The following is a 17,465-nucleotide window of genomic DNA, read 5'->3' as shown; positions in this document are numbered from 1 at the left end:
CTAGTCAAATTTATCATAGTCAGAAACAAAAGTTTCCCTTCCCTCAGATTTTTTGGAGTGGAATTAAGGAAAGAAGAGCAGCTGTTCTCAGGTAGCAAAACTAAGAAAATGTGACCTGCTGCAAGTCTTGGTTAGAGTTTTGAGGGAAGAGACAGACTAAGTAAAAGAAAGCGGCAAGTAGAGAGAAGCAGAAGTGGGAGTTGGTGAAACAAAGTTGGCAGTGTTTAAGTCCTTGTGTGAATTGTCCTCAAGTCCAGCTGACTTCTGCCCTTTTTGCAATTTACTTACATGGACCATTAAATTTTCCTCCTTTTTCTGGGATAGTTGTTTGAATTTTCATTTGGAACCCTTAGTGAGGAAAGTCTTAAAAGGAATTAGATATAGCCCAATTAGAACTGAACGTTGATGTGAAGACTCAATAACCTAGACTTTGGAAGTGTATTAAATAATGTCACATGGTTTGATTGTCTTATTGAAGCCATGGGGTCAGACATGTGAGGGAACAGAAGTTTCCAAGGCTAGCCATTCTGGCAAGTGACTATTCCCCCCATAACTACACGGTTTTTGTTTTGTTTTGTTTTATAGATTCTGTCCTCATATTCTAGCAAATTTTATTTTTACAGTGTATATAGGACAAGTCAAAAAGGCATACAATCTTAAGATTTTGTAAAATAAAAGGACATACTTTAGAAATGATTTTGAAGTTTATTCACATTTTTCTTGGAATCATCCCTCCATGTATATTCTGTATTTTATATTTTTCTCTTTATGGGTCAGTAGCAAGTGACCTGACCTTAAAAGATCCTCCCTACCCTACCCTTTCAGGACCTCTTCAGCATCATTTCTCTCACAATATTCTAGCCTCACAATTATAATGTTTTAGTTAAGTGAAAGGAAATTTAGAGGCCATGAAACCTTGGAACTTTGTTTTACTTTTAATAGTTCATATCACTATTTAAAATTAGCTGGTTCATGTGTTTACTTGTATATTATCTGACTGGTCCAACTTGAATGTAAGCTCCATGAGAACAGACACTTGGTCTATCTTATCCACTACAGTATTCTTATTACATAAGACAATGCTGGGCACATAGGAAGCATTCAGTATTTGTTAAACTAGCACTACAGTAAACAACCTTAATATAAATTTCTCTGCAATTCTAGTTTAGCCTAGCCGAAAATGAATTCTAAATTTGCTGAAATTTTAGTGTTAAAATGTAACTATTTGCATCACATGAGTGTGATCTGTATATATGTATCAGAATCAGCAAAACAGAAAAACAAGTTTAATTTTAATTTATTAGAACCCAGTAAGAGATGATTTTAGAAGCAGAGTTTCCATCAAATTAACACTTAATTCTGGGCAAAAATACATTTAAAAAACCTAAATCTTAAGGCAGAAGTAAAATATTATAAAAACCAGCATGTCTAATACAGACTGTAGAATGTCAGAATTTTAAGATTTACATAGTATTTTATAGCACTAAAATGTTAATACAGTCAGAAACATTATCAATTTGTCCAAGATTTCTCAGTTTATAAAATGTCTAAACCACTAATTAAAGAAATTTTGCCATATAAGTAATAGCTACCACATAATTAAGTGATTGTTCTTATGACAAAGGAACTAAGGCAGGAAATTTCATGGTTTTCATTTGTAAAGATTTTACAGTATTAAATATAAAGTATTACTAGAAGTATGTTTTAGATTCATCTTCCCATCCTAATGCCCAAAAGGTGTACATCAATTCCCTTTAACTCCATTTTTAAAAATTCAGTGAACTATTATACCTGTTCATTATAGGCCTGACCATACTCAGCGAAGGCATAAATTGCTGTTTTGATTTGGTAGAAATAACAATTTTAGTAAATCACTATATCTTTTCCTGATCATTAAATAATTTCAAACTGAAGCCTAAGAATTTTTGCACTTCTAATAAATGAACAGCTTTTTTTATTTTTTACCTGCGTAAGTCTGAATTTTGACTAGAACCTGAGCACAAAGGGGAAAAAACCCATTTCATGTTTATGTGCAATTAATACTAGTATTTCTGAAAAACAGAGTTAACAACCTTAAATGTCTCCTTGTGATCAAAACCTTTTATTTTGGGAAGGGGGATAAGATTTAAAAGATTTAAATCTGAAAGCAGGAATTAACTAGTTTATGCATTCTCCAGAATAGTGTCAAAAAAGACAAATACATTTAAAATAATTTTGTAAGTCTAGCAAATATGAGACTTGTGGGTTCTTAACATATTAATTACAAAGATTCTTCATCTTTATTACAAACTTTTAAGCTACTTTAATAAAACGGCTATAGACCTCACTGTATTTCTACTTATTTGTGCATTAATAAAAATCTGTTAAAACTTCTTATTTAGTACTTCTGAAAACTTCTAGTCAAATAAGATCACTAAAACTACCAGAGAAGCTTTGAAATGCTGATTGCGGATTGATTTAGCTTCTTTTAGAATCTGGCATTTAACTCATGAATATTTTCACCAACTTGGACTCTGAAAATATAAAAATTTTAGCCAGTGATGGTTATCATTAAACAGTACCAGTATTATGTGAAAAAATAAAAATTGAAAGATATTGTCAATCATGCATTTCACAATTTCATGACCAAGTAAGGTATAACTCATAAATATTGTTATGTCTTTCAGGTTACCTCAACTTCCATCAGGCCTCAGCTACAAGTTAATCTGCCAAAACACATCAGCACTCATGTAAAATAAAAGGAGTAGGGAAATGATTTTGCACACATGCTGCCCAGTGTTTGGCTTCCAGGTTCCAACCCCTCTTTTATGTAACTATTTTAGGTATAACTCCATGAAGAGCATGAGATGAGGGGTAGATAGAACAGAACACCTGTTGGGCTAACAAGAATATATTAGTGTATAAAAAGGTTTTCAGCTGAATAACTGTTCTCACTGGGGTTATGCTATGTGCAACATGTAAACTGTACAACCAATTTTTACTATCTGTCCATTTGTGGAAAGAATTAGGCTCAATAAAATGTAAAATATACATTAGTTCATTTTAAAAGCAAAGATTACAGTTTTGCTTACTTTTTTGGCTCAACTGTAATATAACAAAACAAATCTCTGCTTTAATAATACAATATGAAAAAGTTCACATCTGTACATGGGTACATTTCTTCCTTAAAATTTTTTCTTAAATCTATCTCAATGTATCTTTACAACTGATACAACTGATCTTTACAACAAAAGTCAGAAACGACAAAGTAGAAATTATTCCATTTTACAGCACTTTAGGTTTTCTGAAGTTTTCCTTTAGGGTTTAAAGAACATCATTGAAATGTTGTTTTCCATAGTCTGCAGGATCCATTTGAAGTTCTCGTTCTTCGTCATCTGTAAGGAAAATAATTATGTATCAAAAATATTATTTTTAAAATCACTTGCAAAAAACCAATAAAATAAAGCCTCAGTAGTGTTCTGTTATTTTATACCTTCTAAAATAGTGCTTTATTTCTTAGTCAGTTGGCTGAACAGTGACAAGTCTGTCTTCCAGTCTTCCAATATATTGGAAGATTACTGAATTTTAACAAATAGTTTGATGATAGTAGAGCTAGATATAGTTAGAAAAACTTTAGGAACCCAGAAACATTGAGGAGTTGGTCTTTTTATATAAAATGTATTATTTCTACTAGATGTAGTCATCCTTTTTGGGGTGCCTAGGTGGCTCAGTCAGTTTTGCAACTGTTGATTTCAGCTCAGGTCATGATCTCACAGTTGTGGAATTGAGCCCTGCCCCCTCCCCCATCCCCATCAGGCTCAGGATTCTCTTCCTCTCTGTCCTCTAACCCTTCTCTGCTTATGCAGTTTCTCTCTCTCTCCCTCTCTCTCTCTGTCTCCTCTCTCTCAATAAAAATACATAAATAAATACAATTTAAAAACAAAAGTTTTGGTAGAAACCGTTCTGTATACTTGTTTAGGCCTTTAAAACCAAATTTTTTTTTCTAATTACAAAATTAATCCATACTCATTACATAAATATTGGAAAATAAAAAGAAATAAAAGCTACTCATAATCCCAATATTTAACATTATAGTGAATTTCTTTGCTCCTCTGCAAAGAGCTTAGCAGCAACTTCTTAAATGATATACTAACCAAAATTTAACTTTTACTTTACCAAAAAGAAAAAAAATTACATAATATTTTGAGTAATATCCTCAAAGCCACATTGAGTAATGACATTAAACAATTTTTTAGAATTGACTTATTTAGATATTGGCTATCAACTGCTACTTCTCATTACTGTTTGTTTATCTGCCAGTAGCAACCCTTTTCTAATTTTCCTACAAACTGCAGGTTTTGAAATAAGACAGCTCAGAATATTAAAATTATTGTTAGAACAAGAATGAAGGGGCGCCTGGGTGGCTCAGTCGGTTAAGCCTCCGGCTTCGGCTCAGGTCAGATCTCACGTTCGTGGGTTCGAGCCCCGCATCGGGCTCTGGGCTGACAGCTAGCTCAGTACCTGGGGCCTGCTTCCGATTCTGTATCTCCCTCTCTCTCTGACCCTCTCCCTTTCATGCTCTGTCTCTCTCTGTATCAAAAATAAATAAAAAACATTAAAAAAAATTTTTTTTAAAAAGAACAAGAATGAAAACTAATTTAATCAAAGAAAAGAGACCTTTTTAGTACATGGCTTTTAGTGACATCTTTTGGCTCTTCCACAACCTAGTTTCTTTTCTTTTTTTCTTTTTTTATGTTTTTGGTTTTCTTTTTTTTTCTTCTTGTATTCCTCTACAGCCTTGAAAAATGACTTTTCATACTTTATAGTTTACAGTTACAATTACCCAACAGCTTAGTTTTTGATAGATTGAAGTGTTACTATCATAACTGTCCAGAAATATAAATTTATATAACTCTTTAAAGAGTTATATGAGGGGCCCCTGGGTGGCTCAGTTGGTTTAAGCAGCTGACCAGCTCAGGTCATGATCTCACAGTTCGTGGGTTTGAGCCCTGTGTCAGGCGCTGTGCTGACAGCTCGGAGCCTGGAGTGTGCTTCGATTCTGTGTCTCTTTCTTTTTCTGCCTCTCTCCCACTCGAACTCTGTGTCTCTCTTCCTCTCAAAAAATAAATAAACATTAAAAAAATTAAAAAAGTTATACGAGTTATATATAAAGAAATTTTATATATTTCAAGAGTCAGAATCCCAACTCATATGTATACTATTGTTTTCTGAAATCTGTTCTTTTAGATTTGATAGGTTGTCCACTCTTAGCTTCTTTAGTATGTCCTATGGTAAAGTTTTGTTCAAGAAAAATGCTATGTGAAATATGTAGTATGTATGTACTTTACATAATGATGTGTTCTTATTTCTTCTTTACATTTATTCATTTAAAAAATGCCAAATAACACAACTTTCTCTTTCCTTTCAAACTTATAGAAATTCCTATTAAACTTACAGAAATTCTCACTTAGAATTGCAGGCAACCATTTTGCATCATAGTCTAACAAAATTATCTCATATCTTTAATAGCGCAATCCAATAGCTATGATACGATAACCCCAGATCTGTTACAGGTATAGGCTGAAATTGAATCCATAATCACATCTGTGTTTTGAAAAAATGCTAATCTCTTACCATAGAACTCCTTGTACTTTTAAAAAATTATCTTTGGTTTTAAAAAGGAAAATAATCACTGGCACCTCTCCAGAAAGCTCTCCTTAGAATCCACATTATGGGACATCACGTAATGGCTATAAATACATCTCTCAGGACTTCAGTAATTAAATGAAGACTTAAACACCACTGAGCAATGGGAAAAGCAGCTATACAAGAGAGAATTCCTAGAAATTTAATAGGAAAGTTATTGAAAGGAAAAAGTAGGTATGTTGGAAGATTTTTAAATGAAAATTATAAAGAAAAAGTAAGAGCAAAGCTCTAGGAATAGAAAAACCAAATTCTAGCTCTGGCTCAGGCACTTAATAAACCTGATCTAGTTTCTAAACCTCTTTAGACCTTTACCTTGTCAGTAGAATACAGAGAGCAGCTGTTTATCCTATCTCAAAAAAATTGCATATGAAGGAGTCTGTATTTCCAAAGTTTTCTATAAATATAAGGAGGATTTTGTTGGTTTTACTAATTTATACTTTTAATTGATTTTTAATACTGTGCCTTCAGAATTTTCAGAATATCACAGAACTTTTGGAATATTGCATTTTTCTTACATTGAATTATTATTTACATTGACTAGAGTCCATTTTCTTTTTTTAAAAAATTTTTTAAACTTTATTTATTTATTTTGAGAGAGAGAGAAAGTGTGAGCAGGGGAGGGTCAAAGAGAGAGGAGATACAGATTCTGTCAGCACAGAGCCTGACGCGGGGCTCAAACCCATGGACCATGAGATCATGACCTGAGCCGAAGTCAGACGCCTAACCGACTGAGCCACCCAGGTGCCCCTAGAGCCCATTTTCAGTATAGCTATTCTAACCAGAATTCAAATTTCTATTGACAACCTATATGCATGTACAGTTTTTATAAAGTATGACAAAACTACCTAACCAAATCTGATATAGAAAAACAACCATGAAATATATATTTTTTTCATTTTACCAAGCAGCAAAATCTGTAAATAGCTCATTAACATACAATGACTATTAAGGAATAGAAAGACATTAACAATTTATTAAATAATTCATAAGTGCTTCCACAAATCTATACATTATGCTATGTTCACCTCAAGTATAGCAACCATTTATTACCAGTATGTTTCAATTTTTGTTATCTCTGGCTGCAGAGTCTTAATGGCAGTAAAGACTCTGTTTTCTTTCCTGGGTTTGGGGAAGATGTGTTTCAGGCAGGCTCAAATCTGAAACACATTTCTCCATAATACCTGTGTTGTACGTAGTGATTCCACTGTGAATATGACCACAGAATTTTAGAAGTGAGAAGGACCATTTATTGTAGTTTAACACTCACACTACAGATGAAGAAATTGTGGCCCAGAGAGGTTAAGTGACTTGAAAAGCAATACTCAATGTTTTTTCTCGTGCCCTATTCTGTCTGCTTTGGCTACAGGTGCAAACTGGCCTGGGAACCCAACCATTATTTCTACACTGAAACTACGAAGAAGTGTTCTTAAATTCTAAATATTCTAATTTAATAATATTTAGAATCCAAGTTGTTGGTAAACTAGGGAACAATCATAATTCCCCCTTCCTACTTTCTGGACAGATAATACCATACCTAAAGAATCCCTGAAAACAAGTTTTAACTTATTTGGTTCTCCAATATTCTTTTTTAGTCAGTTCACCCAAATTTATCCCGCTTCACTAGATGCAGATGATGTTCTTATAGGTTTGCTCCTTGTCATACAGGAGTCCCCTTGGTAGCTGTCCTATCCTTCTACTGCTGTCATCTAGTGAACCCCCAAATTAGATAAAAAAGTTAAGTGACAACCCCCCGCTCAAGTAAAATTGAGTTGCAAATGAGAAACCCCAAAATTTAACAATCCCCTCCCTACTTCACTGAGGGTATCCTCTTAGGTCATTTCCTTCTATTCCTTAGAACTGACACATTTATTTCCTTGTCAAAAGAAAGGCAGAGCAGCATGAGGATACTGGGGACCTAAAGTAGAAAGTGGCAATGAGAGGGGCGCCTGGGTGGCTCTGTCGGTTAAGCGTCCGGCTTCAGCTCAGGTCATGATCTCACAGTTTGTGGGTTCGAGCCCCACATCAGGCTCTGTGTTGACAGCTGACTCAGAGCCTGGAGCCTGCTTCAGATTCTGTGTCTCCGTTTCTCTCTGACCCTCCCCTGCTCATGCTGTCTCTCTCTGTCTCTCAAAAATAAATAAAAAACATAAAACAAATTAAAAAGAAATCTTTAAAAAAAGAAAGTGGCAATGAGAACTGGGGGTGGGAGAGGGAGAAGAGTGTAGGAGGGAAAGAGAGAGAGAGAGAAGGTACTGAAGATAAAATGTATCTATCATGGATAAAAGTCATACAAAATATCTGAAATTTTGTGATAAAAGTCATTAACTTTAATATAGCCAAAAACGTAGGAAATGTCTTTCAGTTACAGTTGAAATTATTTGCTCTAATAAAACCTTCAAAACGATCCAATAACATGATAGAAGCTCTTATGAAAAAATATAGAGAATGTTTAAAGTGTAAACTAAGTTTATAAGACCAGAAGTTAAAGGGTTATTATTCTAGTCACAGTTCTAAAACTCAACGAGAAAGCATAAAATTATCAGTTAACAACATTGACCCTGAGCCCTATGTATGCTAAGTACTATGGGGGGTAGAAGATGGGGTAAATATGAAGGCAGAAAAGGATACAAACAAAATATAAGGCACATTAAATGAAAATCCCTGCCCTCCAGAGCTTGGTAAGCTAATTGGTGATATGATATACATGCATGAAAAAGCCTTACAACAATGTTATAAATAATTACAAATAAATACAATTTATACAAACACAAACAATGAGAATAAATGGTAAAGTTTATGAAAAATGGATGAGATTACAGAAAAGGTGGGTATAATTTATTTTATAACCCCAAACAGTGTTTGAGAAGTTCTCATGAATGTATCCTATAGAGCTCCTAAAATTATTATCTCTTTCTATTCCCAACAACCATACTTCCAAAACTAGAATGTACTATTGAAACAATCCTACATAGAAGTCAGAGCCTCTAAGTTTTCCTTTTTCTATTAACTGTGGAAGTATCTGAGGATAACTATATTTTCTTTTGAGTTTTATAAAAACAACTCTTGTTATGAACATAAATAAGATGTGATTACTTTAAAAAGAGTTAAGGAAGAAATTGAGATAGTTTACATTGTAAAATATTTCATGCATCACATTATAAAACTGAATACATCACACATTATGTTCATAATCAACTTTTACAGAAAAAAGAAAAAAATTCCACAAAAACTACTAAATGATATAAGCAGGCAGAAAACAGGCCTAGAAACTCATAATAGTGCAACATACTCTGATATGCATGCATGGGCAGGGCTGCATGCACCCAGGCAGATTCTGAACTTTTAATAAGTTAAAAGCTCAGAAGTTACATAGTTAACAAGGAAAATATGTTGAATCTGTGTATTAAACATAAACCAGACAAATCTTTGCAAACTGTTAAATATAAATTTTCAGCCTCTCAGAAAAAAGTTCAAAAACAGCCTTCCTATACTCATTCAGCAGTGACATATCTTATCTTCAGTATAAAGACCATCCCCTCTGGGTCTGGTCAATATCTGTACCTTGAATAACAAAATGTTATCAGATGAGAAATTGGAAAATAATTATTTTCTGGGAGTATTTGCCATAGGTAAAATCTAGAGACATTTAAAGATGTTTAAACCTAAAATTTCTGATTTTTTTGAGTTTCAAATTATAACTATATCAATAATACATGTAAGATAACTAAAATGAAAATACTTAAAACAATAAGATCTATAAATAGCACTATCATAAAATTATCAAAATAAAATTGAAAAACTACACAGAATCTCTTTGTATTAAGATTGTAATTCGACTAATAAGTGGGGGAAATTCTACACAAATTCAACCAAAAAATTTAGAGGTGGGTTTCATGGTCACAGCATGGAGGCCAGGCCCACGCTCACCTTGGACGTCTTCCTCTCCACCATCACCATCTTCTTCCTCATTGTAAGCCAGCTCAGCCTGCTTGTCTGCCTCGTACTCACCTACGTTACCATCATCCCCATTATAATCCGCCAGTTTAGAGCCATGTTGCGGATCAACAGGGGATTCATTCTCATCAAAGAATCGGCCTGTGAAGTAGGTAAAGGATTAATTCAAGAGTAAAGAAAGAAAAAAAAGAAGGGACCTACACGGGATGCCTCCAGAAAACAGACAAGTGAAACCTGGCAACATTTAGGGTACTGGCTACAAAAAAGATAGATTTTTGTGAAGGTTATCTAAGACAAAAAGAAATAAGAATGAAGACTGAAAATAACTTTTTAAAAAAAGAATTTCCCTTTGGTGTTCATTTTACTATTTGCTATTTAGGGTTTGTATGGTTTATTAAAAGAAAAGGGCATCATTTTCAGGACTGTTTCCCTAATAACAAATGACTTCTCCAAAATAGGTATTTGTGGGGCGCCTGGGTGGCTCAGTCGGTTAGGCGTCTGACTTCGGCTCAGGTCGTGATCTCACAGTCTATGGGTTCAAGCCCCGTGTAGGGCTCTGTGCTGAGAGCTCAGAGCCTGGAGCCTGCTTCAGATTCTGTGTCTTCCTCTCTCTCTCCCCCGCCCCTGCTCACTCCCTGTTTTTCTCTCTCAAAATAAAATAAAGGCCTAAAAAAAAATTAAAACAAAAACCAAAAAAAACCCCAAAATAAGTATTTGTCTAATTTACCAGATTAAGAGAACCATAAATGATTTTGTTACTAGATATAATACATATTTGAAATTTGTAGGCATTATTTGCTTTATAGAACACCATTTTCCATAAATAATTTTGATCTATTTTTTGTAGAAATAAACAATTACTATGCAGGCTAGTTTCTTTTTGGATGCTAAGATAAATTAACACAACTGAGGGCTATCTCAAGTTCCTTCAGTGATAATGACTGACTTTAACTGTAACTGGATTTCCAAGGAGAGATAGCAGAAAGAATAAACTATCAGAACTCCTAGTGGTATGTGTTTTGAAAAAACATCCCAAGTAATTCTGATTTATTCCTTCCCATTTCCTAAACAGGACTTTTAAAAGTCCATGGTAGAGGAAGCTTAAGAAAGTTGACCTATGCAAGGCTGTTATATTGCACACATTCATAACAGTAAGAAATCAAAAAGAGCAAAAGACATAACACCACTGTAGAAAGTTATCGCAACTAAAATTGAAAATGAAAATGTTAGGCACACTAAGATCTGACTCAGAAACACAAGTTTAAGTACTTTGACATTAAATTTAAGTAGCATAAAAGTAAATTTTATTCCAATCCGTAAAATATAACTAATATTAATTTGCTGATGATGAAAGATTTTAGACTTTAAAAAATTATAAAAACTTTCTATGTTAAGTCTCATATTTTTTGAACTTAGAGAATGAAATTGAAATGAGACATTCAGGAAAAAAGTTAACAACTCCTTTGCTTGGAAAGAAATGTTAACTATAAGTGGAAAGAATTAAGGAGGTATTGGTCAATTCTAGAAACAGCTCACCACATCATCAGACCAATATAATTCTAATTGTTGGATAAGGAGTCAATCAGGAAAATAGTTAAAGAACAAATCAAACTTACATACGCTTTCAATGATGAGGGCTGTTTACAACAGACTTAAGTAACTGGGGCCAGTAAAAGAGCATAAAGTCATCTTAAATCTATTCCAGAATAAGGTTGGGTATGTACAATAAATAAATAAATAAATGGAAAAGTTGATAATATAAAGTTAAAGAAAAGAAATGGATATAAAAGAATTAAAAAGGAAAAACAAACAGGAATAATAAACTATTTGTGAGAAAGACACTACGTCTCCTAATGATAGTAATACAAAACAAAACATTTTGGTGGCTTTTATTATTTCTTTTTCTAACAATAAAATTAATGATGCCAATATAAGAAAAAAAGGAGATTTATAGAAATTTGTATTTTCTTTTTCTTAATATGCAATATTTACTACGGAAAAATTTAACCTAGAACTGTTAAATCATCTTTATGCAATGTGAAACTGCTGTTTTAAATCTATAAACATTTAGGGGCACCTGGGGGGCTTAGTTGATTAAGCATCAGATTCTTGATTTTTGGCTCAGTTCAGGATCTCACAGTTCATGAGATAGAGTCCTGCTTTGGGCTCTGCACTGGAAGTGTGGAGCCTGCTTGGGGTTCTCTCTCTCTCCATCTCTGTCCTGCCCCCTCACAAAATAAATAAATATTAAAATAAGTAAATAAGTAAATAAATAAACATTTTAATATGATAGTTCCCAATGAATTTCTTAAGGTATACCATTTCCTCTAAGAAATTAAAATTTTTTTATCAGTTATGAAATATTGAAGACTAAAAAATTAATCTGGAAAGTTATTGTAAAATATAGTTAATACCATCAGACATGGTACATTAACTAAAAAACTGGTCCACCTATACATATTATAATACTCCAACAGAACAATTTATAGTTTCTTTCTTTTATAGGTGTTTGATAATCTGACTACCCAAATTCAGCCATAAAATTATAATACTACAATTCGTGAAACTAGACACTAGCCAGCGATAACCAAAAAACCAATAACAAGAATGTTTGACCACAAGGGTGCCTGGCTAGCTCAGTCAGCAGAGTGTGCAACTCTTGATCTTGGGGTTCAAGTCTGAGCCCCACATTAGGTGTAGAGATTACTTAAAAATCAAATCTCTAAAGAAAAATAAAAAATGGATAGCCACACAGTGTCTCTTGTTAAATAATTTGTATTATCACATATACTGGATTTTCATCTTTGGAGAAAGAGCTAACCCTTAATATAGGGTTTTAATACTATGATAGACACAGAGAAAAAAAGAAACAACTATACAAAGATGTCTGTCAAGTTGGGGCATCAAACTTCACAATAAACAGTGAATGAATATGACAGCATAAATAAAAATGCATAACAATAATCAATACAACAGACTGCTAAGCTATACAATTGTCAGCCAACATATTTGCAAAAAGAGTTATAGAAGGGAGGAGCACCTGAGTAGCCCAGTCAGTTAAGCAGCTGACTTTGGCTCAGGTCATGAATGATCCTGTGGTTTGTAAATTTGAGCCCTGTCAGCACAGAGGCTGCTTTGGATCTTCTGTCTCCCTCTTCCTCTCCCCTCCCCAGCTCATGCGTACACACTCTCTCTCAGAAATAAATAAACATTAAAAAAATTTAGAAAGTAAATCTGTAAAAAAACAAAAAAGGATTTATAAAAGGGGGAAATCTGTGTGTGTTAGGGCTAAAAGGGAAGGTTTCAAAAAAGAGGCAAATATATTGGACCATGACAGAGAAAAGGAAAGAAACACTCAAAAGAATAAATAAGAAGGTAGATGGAATATTCAGGAGACAGTGAAGAAATTAATTTGACTGGATTTATTTAGAAAGTAAAAAGAGGAAGTATAGACAAACAAATTTGGAATAATTATAGAAAACCTTTAAAGTTAGAGATTTTCAAGTGCATCCTATATCCACTACACAAGGTCATTGTTAGAATGAATGACAAAGTATATCAAAGTATCTACAATGCTCTTCCATTCAATAAAGACTCACTAATGTATGTCAAAGGTATTGTGCTAGTCATTGTGACACAGAAATAAATTTACCATCTCCATCTCTGGTAACTCATTGTAGGAAGGAAGACAAACATGTAAACATATAATTAGAAAGTGATGCTATGTGTACTATACCACAATGATCTAGAAAGTGACATCTGAACATGGGGGTCTACTGCTACTGTTGGTTTCTATTTGACAGAGGAAGTCTGAACTTTGTGTAGGAGGCAATAGGCGGTTGTTATGATTTCTTTTAAATTCTCTGAGAACAGGAATCTAATCTGGCTTATGTACCACAGCATTTCCAGTGTCTATTTGGGTAAGAAGCTATGAAGACTTAGACTAGAAAGATATAAGAAGAAGTGTTAGGAACAAGTGAATCAAATAAATTTAAAAATGACAAGTTGAATTCATGGCACAACAGAATGGAAGTACTCAAAGAATGACTCTATAATCCTAGCCTGGAAACTAAAAATAAAGATACTTGTGTCCAAAATGGAATAATTGAGAAGGTATGGGAAAGCAAATGTTTTAGGTATACTAAGCTAAGTGTTATAATAAGATATCCAAATGAAAATATTTTATAGACACAGGAAACATGGAACTAGACTTTAGGTGCAAAGTGAGAGCTAGATGTGTAAATTTAAGACTCATAAATATAAAGATGATATATTATATGATGAGAACATAATTCCTATTAGGAAATAAATATGGAAAACAGCTATCAGTCAAAGGAGTGATGTTAGGTAATGACTATGTCTAAGAAAGGAAAATGGAAGTAATGAGGGTAAAGTTATCACATGATGGTGTAAAACTGTGATGTTTCAACAAGAATTAAATATCGTACTTTATCTCCAAAGCATTTTACCTATTTAAAGATTTTTAATTCAGTTCTCTCTCCCAGTAACCATAATGCTAAAATTGTGCTCAGCTAGGTGAGTAATATGGTACTTATATTGGGTTTGGATCCCCCATATTCCTTATATTTTTACAAAATTCAACTGTGTATTTTCATCCTGGTGGCTGCTTGAAAATGATTAATTTATACCTTATCAGTAACAAGATACTAGCTTCATCCTAACAATTTAAACATGAGAACAACATACACTCTAGCTATTGACAGTCTTTGGGTGGTATCACATTGGAAAACCAAATCATAAGAGATTGTTGATACACTTTTCAGTTCACTTTAAACAATATAATAGAACTTCATACAGAATGATAGGCATTCTATAAAACACCTTAAACACCCAAAACCAGAAGAAAATAAAAGGATGATGACAAATAACTATAACATTTCTGAGTCACAAAAAGGCATTTCAGGCAACAGAATTAGATTCTGTGTTTTAATCCTGTACTGGAAACCAAACCAAGATAAGTCACTTTTTTCTTCATTAGCTCCAGGTTCAAGTATAGGTTTTAATTTCTCAACTATTGTATGAAAAATAGGTTTATTTTTTTTTCTAGTCATTCTTTTAATACATTGTCACTATTACAAACAAAATGAATAAATCTGAAATTTTACTCTAAACGAGGGAATCTCTTTTTCTAGCCTTCATCTACTGGTAGTATCCACTTTGTACAGGTCATTTGGAAACCACATTCGAATGACTCTTGCATCATTCAATTTAACACCTACAATGTTGACTATTTCAAGTATCCCTGAGGGTCCAAGACATGTGATAACTTATAATCTGTTGAGACATGAGTAAAGAGTTGAATGCTGGAAGGGTGAGGTGTGCAAATTTTGGCCAAAATGTTACTTTATTGCAGGCTTTCCCCACAAAGCAATATAAAGGGAAGACTACTTTACTGGCATTTGAACTGCTTATATTGATATTTTTATGAAGAACATTATGGGGCAAAAAGACTATACTTATTTTGCATCTCAAGTTATAGGATCTGCATGTAGTAGTAGGCACAGGAAGGAATCTCTTAGGGAAATGAAAGAAACATGGAAGCTAGAAATTGTGGCTAACAGCATATGAACAATCTCCATCACCACTCACCCACCCCAATTCCCAATGCCAAGAGGTTCAACTGCTCTTTCCCCTTCTTCACATTATCTACAAGCTACATTTTTGTTATTTTTTATCCTTAAGACTAATTATATGAAGGGAAGGGAGAAGAAAAGAAGGGAAGCACAGAATTTGATTTGCATCAGGGTCAAATACTGTTCTCCTTTACCTCTTGCTTTTATCCTCCACCAAACCTCCTGGACTATTCTTAAAATGAGCATAAAAATAAAGGGACATGAGGTGGGAAGTAATTAGCTAATTTTTGAATAAGTAATACCAAGCCTATGTCACATATTTATGACAAGTACATTAAGTAGTTAAACATTCCACTTCAATTCCAGTATTCAAATATTCTTTAATAGTCAGAATACACAAAACTATAATGTAATTGATTAACAAAATTCTTTTTTTTAAGTTTTATTTACTTATTTATTTTTGAGAGAGAGAGAGGGAGAGAGCACATGTGTGCACATGAGCAGAGAAGGGCCGGAGAGAAAGGAGCAGAGATTCCAAGCAACGCAGAGCCCAAAGCAGGCCTTGAACCCACAAACTGCAAGATCATGACCTGAGGTGAAATCAAGAGTTAGACCCTCACCCGACTGAGCCAACCAGGCTCCCCTTGATTAACAAATTTGTGTATGCTAAACTTGATTACCTTTCTGATCTACATCATGAAAAAAAATGTCATCGCAAAACAATATTGTAGCAAAGCAAACCATTTCTTGCAATATTTCACAAAAATTTTTGTTTTAAAATTTTATTTTCCTAAAGTAAGCTCTACACCCAACATGGGGCTTGAACTCATGACTCTGATATCAAGAGTCCCAGGTTCTATTGACTGAGCCAGCCAGGCAACCCTACAAAAAATTTTTCTTGTTTTGTTTTGTTTTAAATTTTCTTTTTTCTTCTTTTTTTAATGAATTCTTTTTTTTTTAAAGTATTTGAGAGAGAGAGAGAGAGAGAGTGTGTGTGTGTGTATGTGTGAGCAGGGGAGGGGCAGAAAGAGAGGGAGAGAGAGGATCCCAAGCAGGTTCTAAGCTGTTAGTGCAGAGCTCAACCCAGGACTCAGTCCATGAACCATGAGATTGTGACCTGAGCCACAATCAAGAGCCAGATGCTAAACTAGCCATCCAGGGATACTCAACTTTTTATTATTAAATATTTTCAGATATACAGAAACACATCCGTATTTCCATCATTCAGAGGTTTTTCAAATTTTAACATTTTTTGGGGTCATATTTGTTTTCAAACTCATAATAAAGAAAACATTACATATACAATTAAAGTTCCCTAGTGCCTCTCTCTAGCATGCGCCTTTTTACCTCAAAGATAACTTCTATCTTAAATGGGGTGTTAAATATCCCCATGAAACTTTATGTATTCATTAATAAATAGTATTGATTCACAGGCCTCGAAATATATGGTACCTGGGCATGAAAGAGCTAACTGGGCATGCCTGGTATGATGAAACCCTGTAGACTCCAAAGAAACAGTTGTCTTCATGAAGGACTGCTGCTTGGCTGGAAGTTGGAAGATAACTTCTAAGCCTATGGAATGTCCTGCCTGATATGTGTTTCTTGAGTGTTGCTATACCAGTATGATTAAATTAAGTTATCCTAACAAAGATCTTTATGGTGTAGGGGCACCTGGGTGGCTCAGTCGGTTAAGCCTCCAACTCTGGCTTAGGTCATGATCTCACAGTTTGTGGGTTCAAGCCCTGTGTCGGGCTCTGTGCTGGCAGCTCAGAGCCTGGAGCCTGCTTCAGATTCTGTGTCTCCCTCTCCCTCTGCCCCTTCCTTGCACATGCTCTGTCTCTCTCTGTCTCAAAACTAAATAAACATTAAAAAAATAAAAATAACATTAAAAAAAAGCTTTATGGTGTATATTTGATTTTGCTAGGTGGAGAGTGGGAGGGCTAGAGTCTGAATAATTGAACTCATTGCTTGACAATAGGCATGACATGACTGACCCCTCTCCAAAAAAGCCTAGGACCCCAAAGATCAAGTGGCCTCCCAGGTTGGAGACACTTCACATATAGTGTAACACATCTTTGCCAGGAGGATTAAGGAAATTTCCAGGCAACTCCACTGGGAGGGGGGGACACCTGGAAGCCTGCATCTGCTTTCTCCTGGATCTTGCCCCATGAGCACTTTCCGTTTGCTGATTCTAATCTGTCCTTTCACTGTACTAAACCATAACTGTGTGTT

The 17,465-nt window shown here is 34.2% G+C and overlaps 1 protein-coding gene across 4 annotated transcripts in view; it reads right to left on the bottom strand.

Annotated features, from left to right (window-relative positions):
• Nucleotides 1–1,280: 1,280 nt before the first annotated feature.
• CASC4 (cancer susceptibility 4) overlaps nt 1,281–17,465 on the bottom strand; it is a 108,624-nt gene continuing 92,439 nt past the window's right edge. For 2 of the 4 annotated variants that reach the window (XM_029951365.1, XM_029951367.1), the window contains 2 exons: nt 9,613–9,780; nt 1,281–3,374 (listed from right to left, as the gene is read on the bottom strand). In XM_029951365.1, the coding sequence (XP_029807225.1) occupies nt 3,304–3,374; nt 9,613–9,780 (239 nt within the window). In that variant the 3' untranslated portion in view covers nt 1,281–3,303. The remainder of the gene's footprint in view (nt 3,375–9,612; nt 9,781–17,465) is intronic. The other 2 variants (XM_029951368.1, XM_029951369.1) reach the window with 1 other exon arrangement.

The sequence above is a fragment of the Suricata suricatta genome, chromosome 9 (assembly GCF_006229205.1).
Source record: "Suricata suricatta isolate VVHF042 chromosome 9, meerkat_22Aug2017_6uvM2_HiC, whole genome shotgun sequence".
Taxonomy (NCBI): Eukaryota; Metazoa; Chordata; class Mammalia; order Carnivora; family Herpestidae; genus Suricata; species Suricata suricatta.
Note: the sequence above shows the minus strand (reverse complement) of the source record. Positions and strands in the feature narration are given on the sequence as shown.